The sequence below is a fragment of the Panicum virgatum genome, chromosome 2K, assembly GCF_016808335.1.
Source record: "Panicum virgatum strain AP13 chromosome 2K, P.virgatum_v5, whole genome shotgun sequence".
Taxonomy (NCBI): domain Eukaryota; kingdom Viridiplantae; phylum Streptophyta; class Magnoliopsida; order Poales; family Poaceae; genus Panicum; species Panicum virgatum.
Window position 1 is genome coordinate 23,150,018 of NC_053137.1, and position 21,971 is coordinate 23,171,988.

Below are 21,971 nucleotides of genomic sequence, written 5' to 3' on the forward strand. Positions count from 1 at the left end.
AAAGACTTGTATGTATAATATATTTATTATTTAATTATGTCATTCAAAGACTTTATTTCATCATGTATTTAATCAAGTATTTAATCATGTATTTATATATAAAGTGTTTGTATCTCTCATGTATTTATTATTTAATTATATCATCCAAAGGCTTTAATTACATGTATTCTTCATTCTTAATTCAAATGTGTCATTTATATTACTGATCGAGCTCGCAAACTCGCGCTAACACGCAAACACACGGTCGGTCTCTTTCTCACTCACTTACTAACACACACTCACTCACTCACACTCACACACACACACTCACACAAACTCACTCACACTCACACACACTCACTCACACTCACACACACTCTCTCTCTCTCCCTCTAACATACACACACTGTCTAATACACTCTAACACACACACACACTCTCTCTCTAACACACTCTAACACAATTGTATAAAGTATCGACCCTCGAGACACACACACTCACACTAACACACACTGACTCACACACACACACACTCACTAACTCTCTCTTTCTCTGTCCCTCTAACATACACACACTCTCTCTCAAACACGCATATTCGTTCAAAGAATTGAATTCTCCTGCTTCATTTAAGGATGGACACATACTCTAACACATTTTTACGGTTTCAGTTAAGGATGGACCCCTTCGGTGATGAGCAGTCCGCCGGGCAATACATGTCCGCAATCCAACATATCATAGACCCCTTGAACAGGTAAGTTCAGTTTGCACAATCAAATCCTTTTTCTGTTAATAACAATTCCTGAATATCAAACTTAACTTCGAGCGCAGGGTTTGGAAAAAAATTGTGAAAAATAACAAAGGACGTGGTCAATGAAGGCTCGAACTGAACGTTAACATGGATTATCCGGTATGTTCATTCATAAAGATTTGTCTAGTTAAGTATATAATCCCAAATTGTTCTATAAATTGAGTAATTTATTTGTTTCTCCTTAAGTGTGCGAGACAACAACAAGGAACTGATTGGTGCGGGTACTACGTATGCGACTACTTGCACATCATGACTCCATGCGGGAAGGCTACTGATGAAGAAACGAGAGTACGTCCAAACCGTTCACTAGTATATTTTCATAATTGTACTAACGCACATGATGTTAATCCTTTTTTCCTAAATGATAGATGTCTCAAATAGGGGATGAATGTTACTCTACTGATCGGATCAACGCCGTGTGCGAGCAGCTCGCCGGATTCATTTTGAACGAGATCTTGGATCCTAGAGGCGAGTTCTACCACGACGGTCACATCTATAGAGGACTTCCATCGACCTCCTGAGGGGACTAGTAGTTGGACTGCTGACATGACTTGTACATTTATAAATATTTTTAAACATTATGCCTTGATGTTTGTAAATTTGTAAATATATTAGTTCATCTAATTAGCTTAATTATATGCTCACATTTCACTTTTAGTTAGTTTCAAATATTCTCTGAAAACGAACACGAACGACCAATGAACGTATAGTACTGTAGAGCTTGAGTGCGTTTAGCAATTATAAAAGAATAAACAGTAATAAATATAACAAAAAAAACTGGATTTGGAAAAAAAAAAGGGAAAATGTCATTGGTACCGGTTGGAAATACCAACCGGTACCAAAGGGGCTGACACATTACGTCAGCGTGGCAGCCTCTTTGGTACCGGCTGGTCTTTCCAACCGGTACCAATGGAAGTCTAAGGCACCGGTTGAAAAACCCGGTGTCTTAAGGCGAGGCTATTGATCGCGATTGCAGGAAAATCGGTGCCTTTAGCCCTTCTCAGCTGATGCCCAAGGCCCGTTTTCTAGTAGTGAAGTCCTCGATGTCGATCATATGCGGAGTAGTAGTAGTTTCTCTGCTTCGCGATCACGGTATGATCGATGTGCTCGTGCGGCGCGCATAAAGTAGAAGACGATGTTTCACTCACAAACTTGATGAATGGAGATAGCTAGGCCTGCAACTGAAGATAGATGCTTGCACTGTGTCTCCTGTCACCACGGTCATGTGTGTTCCTCTTCATCTTCATGACCATCTCTTTCGGCACCATAAATGTACATCGACCAATCGTCCAGAGGTCCTTCTCAGGTGTTGGAAAGCTCTAGAGCGCGCGAGGATGTGTGAGAGGCGAGCAATATCATGAATGAATAAGCTAGACCACTAATTTAGAGTATTAAATTTTTTTGCTATTTGACCACTAATTTAGAGTATTAAACAAAGTCTAATTACAAAACCACCTCCACAACCCCTGTGTAAATCGCGAGACGAATCTAATGAGGTCTTTGACCGCGTGATTAGAGGATGGTTACTGTAGCATCACTGTAACAAATCATCAATTAATTACCGTCATTAGATTCATCTCAAAAAGTTACATCCGTCCCTGAAAAAATTTTACAAATAGACTATATTAAGTATTTCATGTGGAAATTCGTCTGTTTGTGAAATCTTGATTTGACCCTTTACCGAACACGGCCCAGGATAGATTCTTTACATGTATCGGACGGCTCCAAAAGTCCAGAGCGAGGATGTGGAGGTTGGAGAGCCACCTATTTCACCGATGACGAACCCACGATAACATCACCAGCATGACCGTCACAAGAGTAAGACCCGGAACACTGTACACGACGATTCTTTTTTCCAATTAGAACTTTTTGACAAAACTAACCACGCATATAACAATAAAAATAACAAATGGTTGAGGTGTCTCCATCCCACTCACTAAGGTGACAAAAAACGTTGGCGATATGATAAAACGTGTGGGTCATTATTATGCCAGGTGGATGGGAAATTTGGCACATCACCCCCAATATGACATTAATTTATATCTGGAAAAGTTCGGCATACACCGTCGAACTATCCTAAAAGTTCGTTTTCAATCAAAAAACTACAAAACCAGATAATAGAGGCCATCCAACTATCAAAACAAGACAAATTCGATCATTTCAATAGTTTCAAATGTGATTTTTAATTTTGTGAAAAATAAAGTATTCAAGTTTAAACTAAAAAATTCTTAAGGAATTCGTTTTAAATAAAAAATAAGTAATGGGTGCCAATATTTTTGACAAAATTAAACTATTTATTGGCATTGTACTCATCAGTTATTTGGATCCAATTTTTCATGTTCTTAGAATTTTTTCCGATTATATTTTAATAAATAAGATTCAAATAGAGCAACAGCAGATAACTTAGTTTCATATTTTTTGTTGAAAATTAAATGAATTATTGGGTTTTTTAATCTAATTTGATTTTAGAAAAATCAGGCTTAACTAGCATTTTTTTCGAGATGTAACTGAGATTGATGTATTATCGTGTGCAGTATAATAAGCTACTGAGTCAGCTGACCTAGAGTAAAATTATATGTTGATGTAGGGATGCGTACATAAGGATTTTGCACTAACACTATGCACATAAGTAATAATGGTGAGATTTGGAGGCATCTCATAACAAAGAGAGGATGAACCTTTGTGCACCAGTGCACGCACAACGGGAAACCGCTGGTTTGCCGCTTTGCCGTGTGCCGCACACGGCAAAGAGCACACGGCGTTCAGGCGTCGGCAAAGCCGGCCTTTGCCGTGTGTCATTTATCGGGCACACGGCAAAGCCTTTGCCGTGTGCAAAGCTTGGCCCATGGCAAAAAAAAAAAGGCCTCCAGCAAAGGTGACGTGGGGGGAGTTTGCCGTATGCCCTGGCGATGTGGCACACTGCAAAGAGCCGGCCTTTGCCGTGTGCTGAGGCTTTTGCACATGGCAAAGAATGGTTCCTTTGCCGTGTGCTATGGTTTTTGCACACGGCAAAGGTCCCAGATTCAATTTTTTTTTGTTTGTTGATTACGTATATGGTACTCCAAGCATTTCATATATATCACAATGATTATTTCATGTATCCGAATAAGCATCATAGGCATTTGATACACAGATAGCAATAAAGTCTTGTTTCGTTCATCGACAACCACAAGTACAAGTCGAGTCCATACAAGTTCATACAAATCAACTCCATACAAATCCATACAAGTTGGTACAAAGCAAGTCCATACAATGTAACTCATGGGGCTGGCGGCGGCGGGTGCTGCGGCCACATCGGCGGGGGCGGCCATGTAGGCGTCTGCGACCAAGCTTGCTGCTGCTGCTGCTGAATCCTAGCCACCCATTGAGGCGGTGGCCACACAACTTGTTGAGGCTGCTGAGGCTACTGCACCAGAGGTGAGAAGTTAGGATTGATTGGCCCATCATTGGATGCCGCCGACTGATTCTGCATATTAGCCAATTACAAGTATTGCATCTGTTACATAAGAATTAAGTTACGGGCATTTAAAACTTAGTCATTCTAGTTGTATCCTAAGTTGCGATCATGTGTAGATGTATCATAAGGCATTATTTCTAAGTCATTCTTTTTAAGTCATTGTAGATGTATCATAAGGCATTATTTCTAAGTCATTCTAGATTAATGCTAGGTCACTAAGACGAATGAAACTCAATAGGAGTCAAAGCCACTTACGGTAGGTGGAGTTTCTTCCCGAGCTGCAAGTGGGGCTGGCGGGAATTGTGGAGGCGAAATACCCATCGCCGAGCCCAAGCTTTGCATAAATGTTAGAGTTTGATCCAATTTTTGCTACATCTTGTCCCGCTCGGCCCGCCACCTCTCCTCTGCCGCCTCCTGCCATGCTTGAAAGGCTGCTTCCATCTGGGCCTACAGGATTTGATCCCAGGGTGAGAATTCAAAGCAAACGTATGTAAAAATGGAGGAACGACGGATGAAACAGAAATAACCTTAACCGCCTCAATCTGAGTCTGTGTAGTGTCTGGCCCTGGGCGTATGGCCGAGCTTGAGCTGGTAATCCTAGCTCGAATCTGCGAGAGAGTGGGAGTAGTGGTCGTGTCGACTAAGCTATCGCCAAACCAATACCGTCCATGCTTCTTGCTTCCTCCCGCCCTCATGATGACTTCTCCATCAATGGGCTCATTGATCGGATCAAACTCCGGCCCATGAACTTCTTGTGCCATCGAGGTGTACCCACTAAGGCAGCCGTGGACGCTTGTGTTGCTGTACGCTTCGGGCGGATCCTGCGGGTTGAAGGTGACATCGGACATCGCCTTCCCTTTGTGGGCCAAACTGTATGCCTGGACTTGGGAACAAGGCACACCACCATGTGCCGCCGACTGCGAAAAAAGGTAGATGATTAGAAATTATGCAGAATTGAGTGTTAGAATAAATAAATTAATTTACATATATATCTATCCGCGTACGCCATGAGGTTACGGTTGCCCTAATGGTGCGATGCACCTGGCATCATCAAACGCCGTTGCGGGGCAGCCTCGTGCATCTCCAGCCATTCTTGTGAGCACCACCGGTCCACTATCATTTCCCAGCACTGATAATCATTGGCAATCCACCACAGAGGCACCTGCACATCATCAAGTTATGACATGTAAGAAGAACAAATGGAGTATAGTTGATTTAAGTAAGATTGAGTATTTACCCGCAAGTATTGTTCCCGGGTGAGTCTGATGTCTCTCACGGGTCCTTTGTAGATCCTCACTTTTTCGATCTTAGCCTTGTAGTCGATGACGGCCTGGATGTGCGCCTCGTAAAGCATATCCGCCACCAGCTTGTAACATGCTTTGCTAGCCACCTGCATTGCCCTGGGCATCATTCCCTCCTCGCATCTGTAGAAATCCTACACAAAAACGTGAACAAAGTCATTATTTCAAAAATGTGCAATGAATATGATGTATTCGTAAATATAGTGCCATGAAGACTTACCCATAGTTCGCTCAACACCCGGTGCGCCTTGTTGTCGAATGCCCTGCCTTTCGTATCTGGTGCATCCAGTGCGGCGATGTAGTGCTCCCACGAAGACGCCGGTTGACGTACCCCAGCAATATCCATGGCGCCTGGGTAGTGTCTTTTGCAGAGCAGTCCTAGGATGCCATTGGCCATGCAGTTGTGAGCAACACCTGGAACAACTATCACAAAGTTCCTGCGCAAGTTATTGAGAGATAATATTTGTATCAATTTTGATTTTGAATATATCAAAAGGAAACGTAGTGAAATCTTCTAAACTTACGTACCTTTTCCCGTCAGGTCGGAGGACCGGTCGGTGCTCTAGAGGTATCGGATGATCCGGGAGCCTCGAGGGGCCTTGCTGCCAGACGGCAGGTGTGCCTACGTCCTCCTCCTCCTTCTCGGCCGCCCCCTCCTCCTCCTCCTCCTCCTCCTGCTGCTGCTCCTGCTCCTCCTCCCAGCCCTCCTCCCTGCAGCCATGCCGGAGCTTTCAGCGGCATCGTGCGTCGATGAACCCGCTCCACTCCTCCGACTTCTCCTACCTGTCCGTCGAGTCCTCTGGGAGGACTCACCTATCCCGGTAGATCTACCGCCCATCAGGTCTGCGAGTGATCTTATCAGACCTCCGCCGCGCCCCGCCATCTTCGATCAATCTCCTGAAATTAAAATGAGTAAATCAATCAATAGATGTTATTAAAAAGTAGTACAATTAGATTATAAAGTAAGTACAATAATTAAAATGAACAAAAATAGTACAACAAATTAATTAGTACATTTCTTATATGAATTAGAAATAGTCATCATGATCCGGATTAGCCGGATCATATGTCTCATCATCGCTATTATATGTCTCCATAGGAGGAACGCTGTCATCATCACTGTCATTGCCTAAGCATGATCGCTCTAGTAATTCTAAGTCCTTGACATTGTGAACCTCATCCCCTGCATCGTCGTTATCAATTCTTTCATTGTCCAGTTCCATTCCCATCGCTTCGGTTAAGTCTATCTGAAAAGTCTCTTCTAGCCCATCTTCTTGAAAGAACTCACCGGCATATGTGTTTGGGTCTATGTTGTAATCTTCATTGTTCGGAATAGGTAATTTACCGTGTGGCGATACCTTCTACACGACATCCCAACCCTTGAGACGATTGTCAGTTTGGCACGGGTATGAGAGATAATAAACTTGCGTGGCTTGTTGAGCCACAATATAGACATCGTCTCCTGGGTACACAGATGCTTGTTGAACTTTAACTAGCCCAAGATTCGGAGTCCGTCTCACAGCATAAAGATCAAACCAATGGCATTTGAATATGACAGGTTTCAGAGGTTTCGACCCATGAAACATGAGTTCGTATATTTCTTCAATTCTTCCATAGTACTCGAGCCCATCGTCTCCTGGCGTAAACACTCCGGAATTTGTGGTCCTTCTGTTCGGCCGACTCTGCTTGTGCCTTGTTGTGTGAAAGCGATATCCATTCACGTCATAAGCTCCAAATGACTTGACCATATAGACACAACCATTGGTAACCTGATGCAACTCGGCACTCATTGAGGCATCAGTTTGGGCCTGCAAGTTCAAACAGGCCAAATTATTTACACGTACGAGCAACTTGTAATTTCATACTACGAAAGAGCCACGACATAGACATTACCTTTTGTTTGAACCAAGAAATAAAATCTGGCCTTTCATTTCCCGCACCCTGTCTAAGGAGGGTCTCAGCTTCCTAGAGGGTAGGTGTCATTGATCGACGCCAGAATTGCACATGAAATTCCCTGTTCGAAAGAGAAATGAACGGGTTGGATGCAGAAAAGGGAGTACTCGAGAACTAAATGAATGCAGAGAACTTAATGTATGTACGGCTGCACTTCGGATAGGTTGGTCAACACATATAGCATGATACTGCGCCACTCTTCAAAATTCAAGGTCTTGATGCTTGCAACACTTGCACTTCTGAGTTGCCCTTTGAAAAGGCTGAGGTTCGAGTCAGCTTCCCCTGTATTGTAACGTGAGGGTGGATTATGCACGCTAGGAAGATTCTTAGTATAATATTTCAATGTGAAGTTTGACACCTCCTCTAGAATGTATGCCTCTGCGATGGAAGCTCCAATTTTGTATTTATTTTTACATTTAGTTTGAAGGACTTTTTGACATCTCTCAATTGAAAAGCACCAACGACCTTGCACCGGCCCTCCCATTCGTGCCTCGTATGGTAGGTGCAAAATCATATGCCGCATCGGGTTGAAAAAGCCAGGTGGAAATGTCTTCTCCAACTTACAGAGCAACACAAGCGTCATTCTTTCCATTTCTTCAATATCGGTCAGAGATAATTCCTTAGCACAAAGCTAGCGGAAGAAAAAGTTCAACTCTGCCAGCACTTGTCAGACTTGATCAGGGAGGTATCGTCGAACCATCACCGGAAGAAGCCTCTCTATCCATATGTGGTAGTCATGACTCTTGAGCCTGTTGATTCGCATAGTAGACAAGTTGACTCCCCTCCTCAGATTCACTGCATACCCATCACAGAACATTAAGGTTTGAAACCATTCTAGCACTTCCCTCCTCTGGGGCCTCGTTAGGACAAAATCGGCCTTAGGCTTTTTCCATGCCTTGCCTGATCCAGGAGACCTCATGTCTATCTTCGGTCTATCGCATAATGTTGCTTGATCCACTCTTGCCTTAACGTTGTCCTTTGTCTTATCTGCAATGTCCATGATAGTTCCGAACAGTGCCTCGGCGACATTCTTTTCAGAGTGCATCATATCAATGTTATATGGAAGGAGATCTTCCATGTAGGGAACCCTCCGCAAGCCTGACTTCTGCGCCCAGGCATGTTGCTCACCATATCCCTCAAAACCACCTTCTGCATTGGCCACAAGACTATCTAACTGAGCACGAACACCAGCACCTGTCATAATATGAGGGGGAGGGTCCAGAACTTCGACACCTTTCGTGAAGTTCTTCTTATCGCTTCTGAATGGATGGTCAAGAGGGAGGAATTGTCGATGTTTGTCGAACGAAGAATATTTCCCACCCTTCCGCAACCATATGAACATCAGAGCTGCCTTGCATACTGGGCAAGGGAACTTTCCGTAAACACACCAGCAGCAGAATATCCCATACGCCGTCAAGTCATGCAGAGAATAATGGTACCAAACATACATTCTAAAGTTTGTCTTTGTAGCTCGATCATATGTCCAAACCCCTTCCTCCCAAGCACGGAGCAAATCATCAATCAGAGGCTCCATGTACACACTTATATTATTTCCCGGATGTCCAGGAATTATCAGCGACAAGAATATGTTCTGTCATTAGAAAATCACGCCAGGAGGGAGATTGAGGGGAATAACGAACATAGGCCAACAAGTGTAAGGTGCAGCCGACATTACATACGGATTGAAGCCATCTGTTGCTAGGGTAACACGCACATTACGAGCTTCATCTGCTTTGGCTCGATGAATCCCGTCAAAGTGGGTCCATGATTCAGCATCGGATGAATGTACAAGCTTATCAGTATTGTATCGAGTTTCCATTTTGTGCCATGTCATCTGTTTCGCGGACTCCTCGATCATGAATAGCCGTTGGATCCTCGGTATGGGCGGAAGGTATCGTAGGACTTTCACGGGGACCGCGAGCTGCCTCTTCTGACCATCACTAGTCTCTACCTCTACGAACCTAGAGGATTCACACTTTGGACAGTACTTTGCTTCCAAATGTTATTTCCTAAACAAGATGCATCCCTTGGGACATGCATGTATCTGCTCATACGGCATCTTCAGTGTACGAAGGAGTTTCTGTGCCTCATACATGCTCTTTGGAAGAACGTGACCTTCCGGAAGCAGAGTGCCAATAACTATCAACATAACATCAAAAGCATCTCGACTCAGGGTAAATTGGGACTTCACGGCCATCAGGAGTGTAATGACATCCAGTTGTGAAACCTTGGTATGCCCATGAAGGGGTTCCTGTGCTGCAGCCAACATGTCATAGTACGCCTTCACGGTTGGCTCTGGCTCCTCCTCCCTACGTTCTTCCTCGAAGTGTGCTTCATGAAAGTCATCTAACATATCTCCTACCCCGGCATCAGCATCATGATCTTGAATGCGTTGCCTCACGACATAGTCTCTCATACGGTTGGCTTCACCATGGTAGGTCCACCGGGTATAGTCTTTTGTAAATCCATAATTGCAAAGATATTGTGTCATGTCTTCCCATGTCTGTCGACGCGTGTTTCCACATTTGGTGCAGGGACACCAAGTGCATGAGGCTCCTTTAACCTTTGAAAATGTTCGATCCAAGAAAGCCTCGATCTTCTGAATTCATTTCAAGGTCAAGTCCCCCCTTGTTTCCAACCGGAGTACATCCATGCATAGTCATCCATACTCTATCATATCAATGAGTAATATAATATAAAAGACAATATTATATTCTACACAATCTCTAAACTTTCTACTAGGTTAAGATAGGTCCTAATCCCACCCGAAGATGCGTAGCTGGAGTCAATTTCCATGCTCTACTCCGATCCGGGACAGAATTTTGGTAGCATCTCCCCGCTGTTCTCCAAATACACGTCCTACAAGAGAGATTGTGTATCCGGAGAACAACGGGGAAATGATGCCGATACTCTGTCTCGAATGGGCATAGACCATGGAAAATAACCCCATCTAGGCATCATCGAGCTGTCCAAAAAACATGGACAATTCGATATAGATATGGTCAAAAATATGCAAAGTTCAGCATATTTCCATTCGTATCTATTTCTAACGGGAGACGCCTAACTAGGTTACGTGATATACGAACATGCGGTATGAAAAGAGGAGTCTTGTATGCCTCTCCTTGCTATACGTCCTGCAAACTGAGGTGGGTGGCACAAGTGGCCCGGTGGCGGAGGCCGGCGATGGGAACTAGGTGGCGGTGCTCGGCTCCTACAAAAAAAATAACATTTGTCAAATTATAGTCAGCAACGTGTTACTTTTGATCAACTCAACAAAAAACATTGAACTAGTGTTTTGCCTCAGATATGTTTCGTTTCATTTGATCTTAAACTTGTAGCATAAGAAATCATGTCAAAAAAAGAGGTTCATGATATACATGGAACCATGTGACACACCCAGCCCAATCATATCAACATAAAGGAGAGTTGCTTTGGGCATGGATGTGTCACATGGTTTGATGACAATCATAAGAAGCATAACTACACGACAAATTAATACAGCCACGAGCTCAAGATCATCATATGTTACCCAGACCAAATCTAGGTAACAATTTATATCATCACGGGCAACGAGGTTATGTAATCTACTACGAACATGAGACGGAGCGAGAGCCTTTTGCACGTGCTCACCTAGGGCTCGACGGCGGGCGAGGCGATCGGCCGTGAAGTAGTGGACGTCGGCGAGCGGCGAGCGTGGGCGCGGCGAGCAAGGAGCGTCGGTGCGGCGACCATGGCCACGGCGAGCGTGGGCGCGGCGAGCGGGGAGCGTCGGCGCGGCGACCATGGCCACGGCCAGTGGTGACCGTGGGCGCGACGAGCGGCGACCGGGGGCACAGCGTGCGTGGCCGCGGCTAGCGTGGCCATGGCGAACGCCGAGCCTAGGCGCGCCGAGCGGCGACCGCGGGCGCGGCGTGCGTGGCCGCAGCGTGCGTGGCCGTGGCGAGCACCGAGCCTGGGTGCGCCGAGCGTGGGCGCAGCGTGGCGAACACGGGCGGTGGTGCGCTTAGCCGCCAGCCATGGCGAGGGCAGGTGAGCCCGCGGCCGCGAGGGAGTGCTGCGTCGACGTGGAGACCCCGTGACCGAGGGCGTCGATGTGCCTAGCGCCGGCGAGGGAGGTGGCGTGGTAGCCCCGCCAGCCGGCCACGAGTTGGCGAGAAGGTGAGGGCGTCGGCGTCGGCGTCGGTGTGGCGAGCGCCGGCGAGGCCGTTGGCGGGCCAAGTGCGGGCGGCGGGGTGGCGAGCCTGCGGGCGTCTGGGCTCGGCGGCGTGGTGTAGGTGACCGGCGTCGGCGTGTCCAGACCGTGGCCGGTGGCGGCGTGGGCGCGAGCGTGGCGGCGGCGGCGTGCAGGCGAGCGAGTGGGTGGGTGGCGTGTGTGTCAGCGTGAATGTGTGTGTGGCGTGTGTTCGTGTGAGCTCGAGCCAGCCGTTGAAAGGGGATAGGGGGGCTTTGCCGTGTGCGCCGATCTGGCCCACAACAAAGACACCTTGTCCCCAGCCTGTTTTTTGCTTGAAAAATATTGTTTAACTAGTGTTTTAACTGGTGCAGTGAATAAGTAATAATTGAAAAATGTATCCTTCATTTCGTGCAAGAATAAATACTTCTTGCTTCATGATCACATGCGGATTAAATGTACTATTTCATGCTATTTGAATCCGATTTGTACCAACTAAATCACCATTACGTGTTTAAATAAAATTTGTTCAAAACACTATAAATATCACACAAAAAATCACTCAGCCTTTTCAGTTTTATGATTGCACTGAATATTTCATGCAGTTACACCTCCATTTCAAGGTATATCACATGTTATTGTTTAATGGGGATAAAAACATAAAAAATAACAAATAAAACTGAAAAATAATGAAACTTTGGCAAGAAAGATTCTAAGATGTGTATTGCATATACAAAAATTTGTGAAGTCAACACTCAATTCGACTGTCACTTTCACTTGAAATATCAACAGCTTCTTCTCAACTCTATATATCTTTTTTGAAGATACTTCGGTTTATAAGGAGTACACGTGATAACTTGTGCTAACCATTTTCAAATTTTTACCATAGCCTCCACTTATGAAATCATGATAGCATAACAAATCTTATATTTTTCAAAGTAAGTTTGCTTTTTATAGAATTTTAAAACGGTTGGGCCACATGGTTCATGGCATGGCTCATGAGCAAGATTTTCAAATTTTGCATCCATTTTTTAGATAAGGGCTCAAATGGGACTTCATGATGTGAACATCATTTTTTGCTTCATTATTACTCTATTTAGAATTATTGCAATTCAAAGTTGACTTATTCTCCAATATTCCTTTTCATGAAATAAAAATGTTAAATATAGCAAAAGGACCGAGAAAAATACCAAAACCTAATGTAGAGTCCCACATACAATATAAAGATAAGCAAAAAAGTTTCAAACGCAGAATTAATTTTTTTAAATCAAATTTATCATGTGCTTGACAAAAACACATGACGAAGATTGTTCTTTACCAAGTGCCATATTGTAGCACACGGCAAACAACAAATTTTGCCATGTGTTTTTGTTTGCCGTTTGTTATATAGCTCGGCATACAGCAAATATGCTGCAATGTCGTGTGTCCAAGTATTTGCCGTGTGTTAAATACTTGGCACACAGCAAAGAACCTTTTTGTCGTGTGCCTAGATGTTTGCCGTGTGTTACTTTCTTGGCACACGGCAAAGAGTCTCCTTCTTGGCACACGGCAAAGAGTCCCCTTGTCATGTGCCCGAGATTGTGCACAAGGCAAAGGACTTGGCACACGGAAAACCACTGTTTCCGGTAGTGACGGGTTGCAGACAAGACAATGATGGCTTGTTGGAGCAGGTTCCAAACCTCCGATTTCCTTCTCTATAAATTCACCTGGAGGAGGCTGTGTGCTGCTTGCAGAAAAACAAAAACTCTAAATAGGAACATCGAAGTTAAACACTCTGTTCTGTTGGTTGACTCAGCCAAAATCAGCCAATTTTTTCAGCAGATTCTCTCTTACAGATCATTATTAAATCAACCGAAACTAATCAACTTTCCCACCAGCCGAATGGAGTGAAAATGGCTTTCTTCGTCGTTTGCATTTCCTCGCTTCTGATCATCTCTATCTCTTGGTATGTGTTCCAGCTGCTCGCCGCCCGCCGCCGCAAGCTTCCTCCTGGCCCCACACCGCTCCCATTCATCGGCAACCTCCTCGACGTCGCGAGCGAGCTGCCACACCGCTCCCTGGCACGCCTCGCCAGACGCCACGGCCCCCTCATGACGGTCCGTCTAGGCACGCTAGTCGCCGTCGTCGCCTCATCTCCGTCCACCGCCCGCGAGGTCCTCCAGACGCACAACGGCAGCCTCACCGGCCGCAGCCCGCCGGACGCATGGCTCGCCTTGGGCCACGCTGCCAACTCCGTCTTCGTCCTCCCGCCGGGCCGCATGTGGCGCGCGCTGCGCAGGATCGGGACGGAGCACCTGCTCTCAGCGAGGCAGCTCGACAGCACGCGGCTGCGACCGGTGCTGCGGGACGCCGTCCTCGACCTTGTCCGCCGCGTGTCGGGGATGGCGGCGGCGGGGCGGCCCGTGGAGGTCGGCCGCGCCGCGTTCGCGGCGATGATGGACCTCCAGTGGCGAGCCATGTTCTCGGCAGGCCTGGATGACGCGGCGGCGCGCGCGCTGCACGACGCCGCGCGGGAGGCCGTGGCGCTGTCCCTGAAGCCCAACGTCTCGGACTTCTTCCCGGCGCTCGCCGCGGCCGACCTCCAGGGCGTGCGGCGCCGCTTCGCGAGAAGGGTTGCGATGGTTTACCAGATGATCGACGAGCAGATCGAGCGGCGGATGCGGAAGCGGCCGGAAACTGGCGGTGGGAGCTCGGGCGAGAAGGACCTGTTAGACGTGGTGCTCGACATCTCGGAGCAAGGGAAGGGCGACGGCGTAGTGATCGTCAACAGAGAAGTGATAAGGACATTTCTCACGGTAAGCAAATAAAGCGCGAGAACTGCTATATATTTCGATTTCGTGCGAGAAGGCAGTATGCCATATGCGGTTTTATTTTAACTTTTTAAGTAGCATGCATCAAGGACACCGAGGGAGAGGGGAAGGTAATAAGGCTCCCACAAAAATCACACCTTCGGTCTTTTCAAAAAAAAAATCACACCTTCGGTCATGTGACAGAAAATTTAGAATCTTCTTTGGTCGAAATTCAAATGAATGACAGGGTGAGAGTTAGGATTTTGGGTTCCCCCCCCCCCCCCCCCAAATATAGGATAGATGTAGACGCTTACATACAGGCACACGCATACTCACATAAATACACATATATATCTATGAGCACATCTGAGAGACTAAACCGACATATTTTGAGATAGTCGAAGTCACTGCATGTGCCTTATTATCAACGGACACATCGCTCACCACTGAAATAATAAATGTCAGAAAATATGAGCATCCACGTCAGGTAACGTAAAATTCTTTAATATTCTAAAGGTGTAAAATGGACTTATTATCTCATTTACTATGTGTACCTAACTTATTTTGCCATTATCTAATAAAAACTGTGCATCTTGCTAATGTAACGGTATTATGAATCAACACTTGGAAGACCCGTACAGCAATATATACCTTATGAAGGCTTCTAAAGTAAATTTTATCAGTATAGCAAAACTAAACTACTACATTGAAGTCTGAAACAGAGCATATAACATCAAAACTAGACACTACATATTCAACATCGAACCATATTTTATAGTGCTTTTATATTAGGTGGCGACGCCCTAATGTGGCTTAGGCTGAATTAATTAATGGATTTTAAAATCAGTTTCTTTATTTGCGTGATGGTTAAAATTCAGATTTTAACTTTGATATTTTTTTCTTACGAAATGCGTAGGATTTTCATCAAGTTTATTTATATTTATATAATAATGGTCGAAACATTTTACAATAGGATAACTAATATTGAGTTGGAACTTGGTGAACCCTTTTAACGAAAATAATATAACTTAATTGCTGCTCATATAGTCATATGTGTTATGTGTACAATACTTCTATTGTTATGGTATGTATGGATTATAGAGGAGTTTCAAGGAATAGGATGGATGTCAATTGTCAACTTTTGATGAACATGGCCACACAGAGGCAGTTACCCAGCGCAGAGTCCTGCTATTAGCTATACAGCGTTTTTTATTAATCTTCCAAACGCATGCTCTTTAACGTATTTATTACAGGACATATTTCTGGCGACGGTCGACACAATCTCGAGCACAATCGAGTGGGGAATGGCAGAGCTACTACAGCACCCCGACGCGATGAGCAAGGTGCAGGAAGAGCTCAGGAGTGTTCTCGGGTCCAAGGCACTCGTGGAACACCCCGACGTCGACCGTCTCCCCTACCTCCGAGCAGCCATCAGGGAAACGCTCCGGCTGCACCCGGTGGTGCCGCTGGTGCCGAACGAGGCAGAGGAGACGGTGGAGATCCAGGGCCACGCCGTGCCCAAGGGCTGCACCGTGCTGGTGAACCTCTGGGCGGTGCACCGCGACGCCGCGGCGTGGCCGGAGCCGGACTGGTTCATGCCGGAGCGGTTCCTGCGGCGGCGTCCTGAGGAGGCCGGCTTCTTGGGGACCACGGAGTTCGAGTTCATCCCGTTCAGCGCCGGGCGGCGCGTCTGCCTCGGGTTGCCGCTCGCGACACGGATGGTCCACGCCATGCTCGGTTCGCTGCTTCACCACTTCGAGTGGGCACTCCCGGGGGAGGTGAAGGAAAATGGGGTGGACATGGCGGAGAGTCTGGGGTTGACGATGATTATGGCTACCCCGCTGCAAGCTATAGCGAAGAGTGTGCGCTAGATGACGCCTAGCTGGATTTAATTTGGATTATTATTCGAGCTGTAGCTGTGTGCTGCTTTGTGGGCGTGGTCTCTGTTGTTTCTTCTCCCGAAGTACAAGGCACGTGCATGTATTGTCAGATAGTATGTACATTGCAACTTCATTGCAGGATGTCAAATAAATACAGTCTATGCATGGTGAGTTCATAATAACTTGAGAAGTTGTAGCATGCATCGATCAAAAACTTCTGTAACATGCAGCAATCGATCAACTAGCAGATAGGCTGTTTGGAAGACTCGAGAACATAATAATCTATTTTTCCACGGAAGATTTCACTAACTCCAGTGGTGATGGATAGATGCATAACCATCAGTACCACTAGGTTCGTTTCTACCGTGAAAATTGCAGAAGCAAACTGTTGACAATCAAAATTGACAGCACACCAGACCAACTAGTCTGACCGGTCATCCCAGGCAGTCTGACTGGTCTGTGATGTTGTAGCCGGTCTGGCACGACCAACTGGTCTGACCGGTGGGTCTGACACGTCCAAGCAGAGTCCGAGTACAACTAGAGATTTTATAGATTTAGATCTGTAAATACGATTTCTTGCGAGATAAGCCCACCCCACTCTATAAATATAAAGGGTCATAGCCGATTGAGGGTATCCAATCGATCAAAAACACAATAATACATTGCTTTTCACTTTCTTTTATTTCTTATTACCTTTTGTATTCTCCAAACCCTAGCTCCTCCTGCCCTCAATCTGTTGTTCTTTCTTCATCTCCGCGACGTCTGAAGGCGTTCTAGGTGGCCTGCCGATCCTAGAACAACCCTATGTGTGCCTGCCCTAACGGGGTCCCTCCCGGGCGAGCGTTCATCGGATTCACTGGTCAACCCCGGGCGAACCGGTCTGACCGGTCCCCTAGACCGGCCTGACCACGCTACGCAGGAGGCACTGCATCGAGCTCCTCCTTATGCTGTGCAGTCGTGCGTTTTCGTGTGTTGGTCCTGAATCGGCGCCAACATATTTTGGCGACTCCACTGGGGAATCAAAGATTTTGGTTGTAAAACTGACCTAGTCTACTCCACCTACTACCATGGTGAAGTTGTCGAATCCTGGTGAGATCGACGTCGAGAACATTAGCAGACCATCTGTTGATGAGTTGCCGCCCGAGGATCGTCAAGCTTATGAAGCTTTCATAAAAGAATGTGAAGAGGAGAGCAAACGACGCAAGGAAAAGGAAATCGAAGAAAAGCCTTGGTGGTTCTTATCTCACTTTTTCTAGAATAACTCTACATGCGCCTGTCCCGAACGGGTCCCTCCCGCGCGAGGGTTCGTCGGATTCGCTGGTCAACCCCGACTAACCGGTCTGACCGGTCCCCTGAACCGGTATGACCGCCCTATGCAGGAGCACTGCTTCGTGCCCTCCTCGTTGCACGATCGTGTGTTTTCGTGTGTGTTGGTTCTGAATTGGAAAAAGAAAAATCATACTGTGTTAACTATTTTATACATAAATCTACAACCCATTTCCATTGAATCAAACGGAAATTCTAGAAGTTTGACAGCCAGAAAAACAGAGAAAGGGGAGCCTAGGACACATGCACCTACGGCTGATTTCAAACTACGACACAAAGAGATCCACCGACCAGAGTTTCCAGGAGTTTGCAAGTTTAATATTTTTAGAATATAGCAGGAGGACTGCTCTATCATTTAAGAAAAAGAAGCAATTGTATATCACGCGCCGAAGCGAACATCACCACCACACAAACAACGTACGCAGACAACGCACACAACAAAACATTACACCACCACAACCTGGGAGAGGAGCCGAAAGTATGCCACCAATAGTTGCGCTGTCATCGCCAACGTTGTGCCACGCCAAAAGCCGCGACCCGCTGCAAGCCTAAGCGGCAACCAGAACTCCTCCACCACGACCGTCGATCCCGCAGTTCCAGCCTTGCTTCAGTAGAACACTCCCGCCGCAGCACCAGCGCAGGCACCTTTAACACTCAATGCTTGGGGGCCTCTCCTCATCCACCGCCTCATACTCCTCTAAAGTAATCACCTTAAAGTGTACGGGGACCTTGCCGCCCACCACACTGGACACTGCTCAGCCAAGGATTCTTGCCATCGAAACTGCATTGAGGGCCTCACCTTCGCCAAGCCAGTACCGGGACATGCGCGCTAGCCCAAGGCCTCCAGCACCCATGGGCCCTCTGCACCTTGCCGCCAACATGGAGCCAGCGCACCTCCACCTCCGCTGCGCACGGCCAACACCACCACCAAACAAATCACTACCAACACTGCCACAGCCCGAGATAGGTCTCAGAAAACGACGCCTCCAAGAAGGGCATGACACCAATGACATTGTCGTCGCTCGCCCATAGCTGGATAGGGTTTTCACCCCGAGGACCCCATGCTGCATGGCAAGGTACTCCACAATGGCACCCCCAATGGGGAAAATGATGCTCCAAGGACGCCGCCACCGACAGAAGTGTCGGTGAAGGCTTTTGCCCGGCTGAACCCCATGCCTGCAGCACGCTCCTGATCATGTGACAGCAGCTCGCTCCCTGCCGCTTCCGCAATGCCCTTGCCGAAGAGGAGGCCCGGCACAGCCCGAAGTGCCACCATAGCACCACAAGCGTGACCAGTGCTGGGCGCGCCCAGCACAAGCCACCCAGCCCCACCACCATGGTGGCGCCATTCCTACAGCACCGTCGAGGAGGAGAGAAGGGGGACGCCGCCCAGCACACCTCTGCTCCCATTGCCCGCAGGAAGCACGTCGCTGGCATCGCCCCTGGCCATCCTGACCTAGGGCAGTAGGCGCCGAAGGTGCCCCCACCGAGGCCGCCCACAGCTCCACGGCCGGCGCGACAACCCCCGCAGGCTGCACCGGTCGCCGCTGGCGATGCCATCTCGCGCGCGCTCCCGCACGGGTCGCCGCTGTCGTCGTCGTCGTCCTGCGCGCCATCGCCTGGGCCTCCACATAGCCATCTCGCGCACCGCCGTACGGACCGCCAACCCTTGTGCCTCTGTATCTGCAGCCGCCCGCCACCAGACGCCCTCCTCTACCCACCGCCAACACACAGGCGCCCACTCCGTGCGGCCCCTAGATCCGGTCGAGGGTGGGCCCGATCCGAGGCCCCTTGCCTCCGCCGCCGCCGCAGGGGCCACTGGCGCCAGCGAGGTCCGTCAGAACGGCCGCGCTCGCCGCGTAGTCCCGGAGGAAGGGTAGAGGATCGCGCCACCACCTTCATTGGAGGCCTCTCGAACTTTCGGAGGTTCCCTCAGGCAGCGGTGCGACGGCAAGAGGCGGCGAGGAGAGGGGCGGCGACGCAAGGGTTGCCGCCGCCCGAGTCGCCGCGCGGGGCGACACAAGTGTTTTTTCTACAAGTTTAAATTTATAGACACTTGCAAACAACAGTATAAGCTAATAAACATGACCACCAGACTACAAAAAGCACTTCTAGTTCTCCGGTCCATATATAAAGCACTTCTAGTATAAGCTAATAAACATGACCACCAGGCGTGGCTTCAACCTCCGATTGATGCTGTTTTTTTAGGGTCAAACGGGGGGGGGGGGGGGGGGGGGTCAATCAGGCAGCAAGTTTGGAAATGGCGAGCATGCAATAACTTGATGTACTGAGGTGGGCACCACCCTGCGCACAGAGTACAATGCTTTCGTTGCACATTAGTCATCGCTTCGAGCACCGGCAAAGTGTAGGAGGGGTAGAACTGCAGCTATGATGCCTAAAGCACCAAGAACATCATTGTCGTTGTTGACGCAAAAATCAACACACTGAAATCCGAGGGCAAGTGTTCGCCAAGCTCCGGAAAGTCAACCAAGCGTGCCAGTCAATTTGACCTGTAATTGACAAGGGATAAAACAAAGTCAAATTCGAAAGCGTATCGGCTGGAATTCCGAATATCTCTCACACAGGCATATCGGCAAGCTCTGCCGATATAGAAGGCGACAAAAGGATATTAAATGCGTGCGTGTAATAAACAGACGTGTCGGCATGATCGGCCGATGCGAAAAACAACAGAATCAGCTTAAGATAGCCGATTGTGCGTATATAACAAAATCTAAGCTACGAATGTGTAACCCAGATAATGTGATACTCAAAACAAATCTAAACCGGCTTTTAAGATAACAAGATGTTAATCTAAAACCTAAAGCCGATCTAATATGTTTCTAGCGAATAGATGTGATAATGGCCAAAAAGCATAGGAAAACCTACAAATCTAGCTGATATCGATAAAATATGAATAAATTTAGACGAGAAAACAGCGATGCGCCCGAGATGAAAACCTAGATAAACTCGATAACTTTTGAATAGATTTGAATGAAGCCACAGCGATGCGCCCGGTAGCTAAAGCTCAAATGTACTCGATAGAACGAAAAACTTACCAGCAAACCAAGTCGCTCGAATGTGAGACGTCCTTGATCAACTCGAAAGAACTCGTCGAAAAGAAAAAAAAGGTGAAGTCGCCGAAAAAGTGCAAAGGGAATTGTAAATTGTTGTTGTATTGGATGTGTATCAAGTTTTTCCGGTCTCTTACAACTGATATATATAGCCTAACGCTATCGAGTCCTAGCCGATTACGGTAAACATTACTTGACTCTAAAGAAAAGACTTCCTAATTTAAACTATGCTAAAATATTACAACCGAATCGTCAAGATTTTCGTAGAGTCCGGGTCCTCTTCCCCTTCCCTGACTTCATAGGCAACTCTCCATCGGCCGAGCACCAGAGCGGGTGAATCAACATCTTCAAAGCATATTCTTCTGGTCCATCAGACGGGCTTCGTCGGCCGATTCCAACCCTGTTCATCTTTTGGTTTCTTTCAAATCGGCCACCTTCTCTTTATCAAAATAACATTCCTTGACACATGTCAAAAAACGGTGTCAACACATGCCCCCAGTTTCGGAATAATTTATTTTATTTCGAAATTATCTTGACTCATGATTGCCCTCCTGCACCAACGCTCCAATCAATATTTAGAGCAATTCCTCGTATTCTGTGCACACGATACGCTTAGCACAGCCGGGTAAAACTCTTCTTTGCCCCTGGCCCTTTGCCTTCCACCCGCACAAATCCAACGCGCCGATTCATCTTCCGTCTTTTCACCTCATCAGATTGGCCCATAAATATCACCTCCGTCCTAGCATCGGCAACAAACCTTCATTAGCTACAGCATCTCCTTTCTCCTTCCTCCAACAAAAACCCTAGATTTTCCTGTAGCAATGGCGGGTTTCAAGCATTCCGATGAGGGCCCTTCTGATGCCCCCACCGGCGATCCGCCGCCATTTGGAGTAAGTCCTCCTCTTCCATCTTGGATTGCCATGCTTTTGTTCGGCTTCGATCTTTAATTTCTTCATCTTTCCTTGGGAAGTGATGACGCTTCTTTTGGTTCCTCCGATTCGGAGGGGCCCCCTTTCCCTGACATCCCGGAGGGCACCAAGGAGTTCATTCGCCAGCTCCTTCGTGAGAAGGACGAAGCTCGGCAGAATTACTCCGAAGAGACCATCAGGTCTCAGTGCCTCGCCTCCGAACTAGAGGCGGCACAAGCCGACTGGGCCATTGTCCAGACCCAACTCACCACCGCCGACTCCAGGGTCGCCTGTAAGCTATCCTTCTCATGCACTGCTCCTTTTCCTT

At 47.2% G+C, this 21,971-nt stretch overlaps 1 protein-coding gene across 1 annotated transcript; it reads left to right on the plus strand.

Annotated features, from left to right (window-relative positions):
- Positions 1–13,380: 13,380 nt before the first annotated feature.
- On the plus strand, positions 13,381–16,520 carry LOC120672297 (geraniol 8-hydroxylase-like). Its single transcript, XM_039952622.1, has 2 exons — positions 13,381–14,464; positions 15,712–16,520. Exons 1-2 carry the CDS (start codon positions 13,562–13,564, stop codon positions 16,327–16,329), a joined length of 1,521 nt encoding a protein of 506 aa, XP_039808556.1. The 5' UTR covers positions 13,381–13,561; the 3' UTR covers positions 16,330–16,520.
- Positions 16,521–21,971: the final 5,451 nt, after the last annotated feature.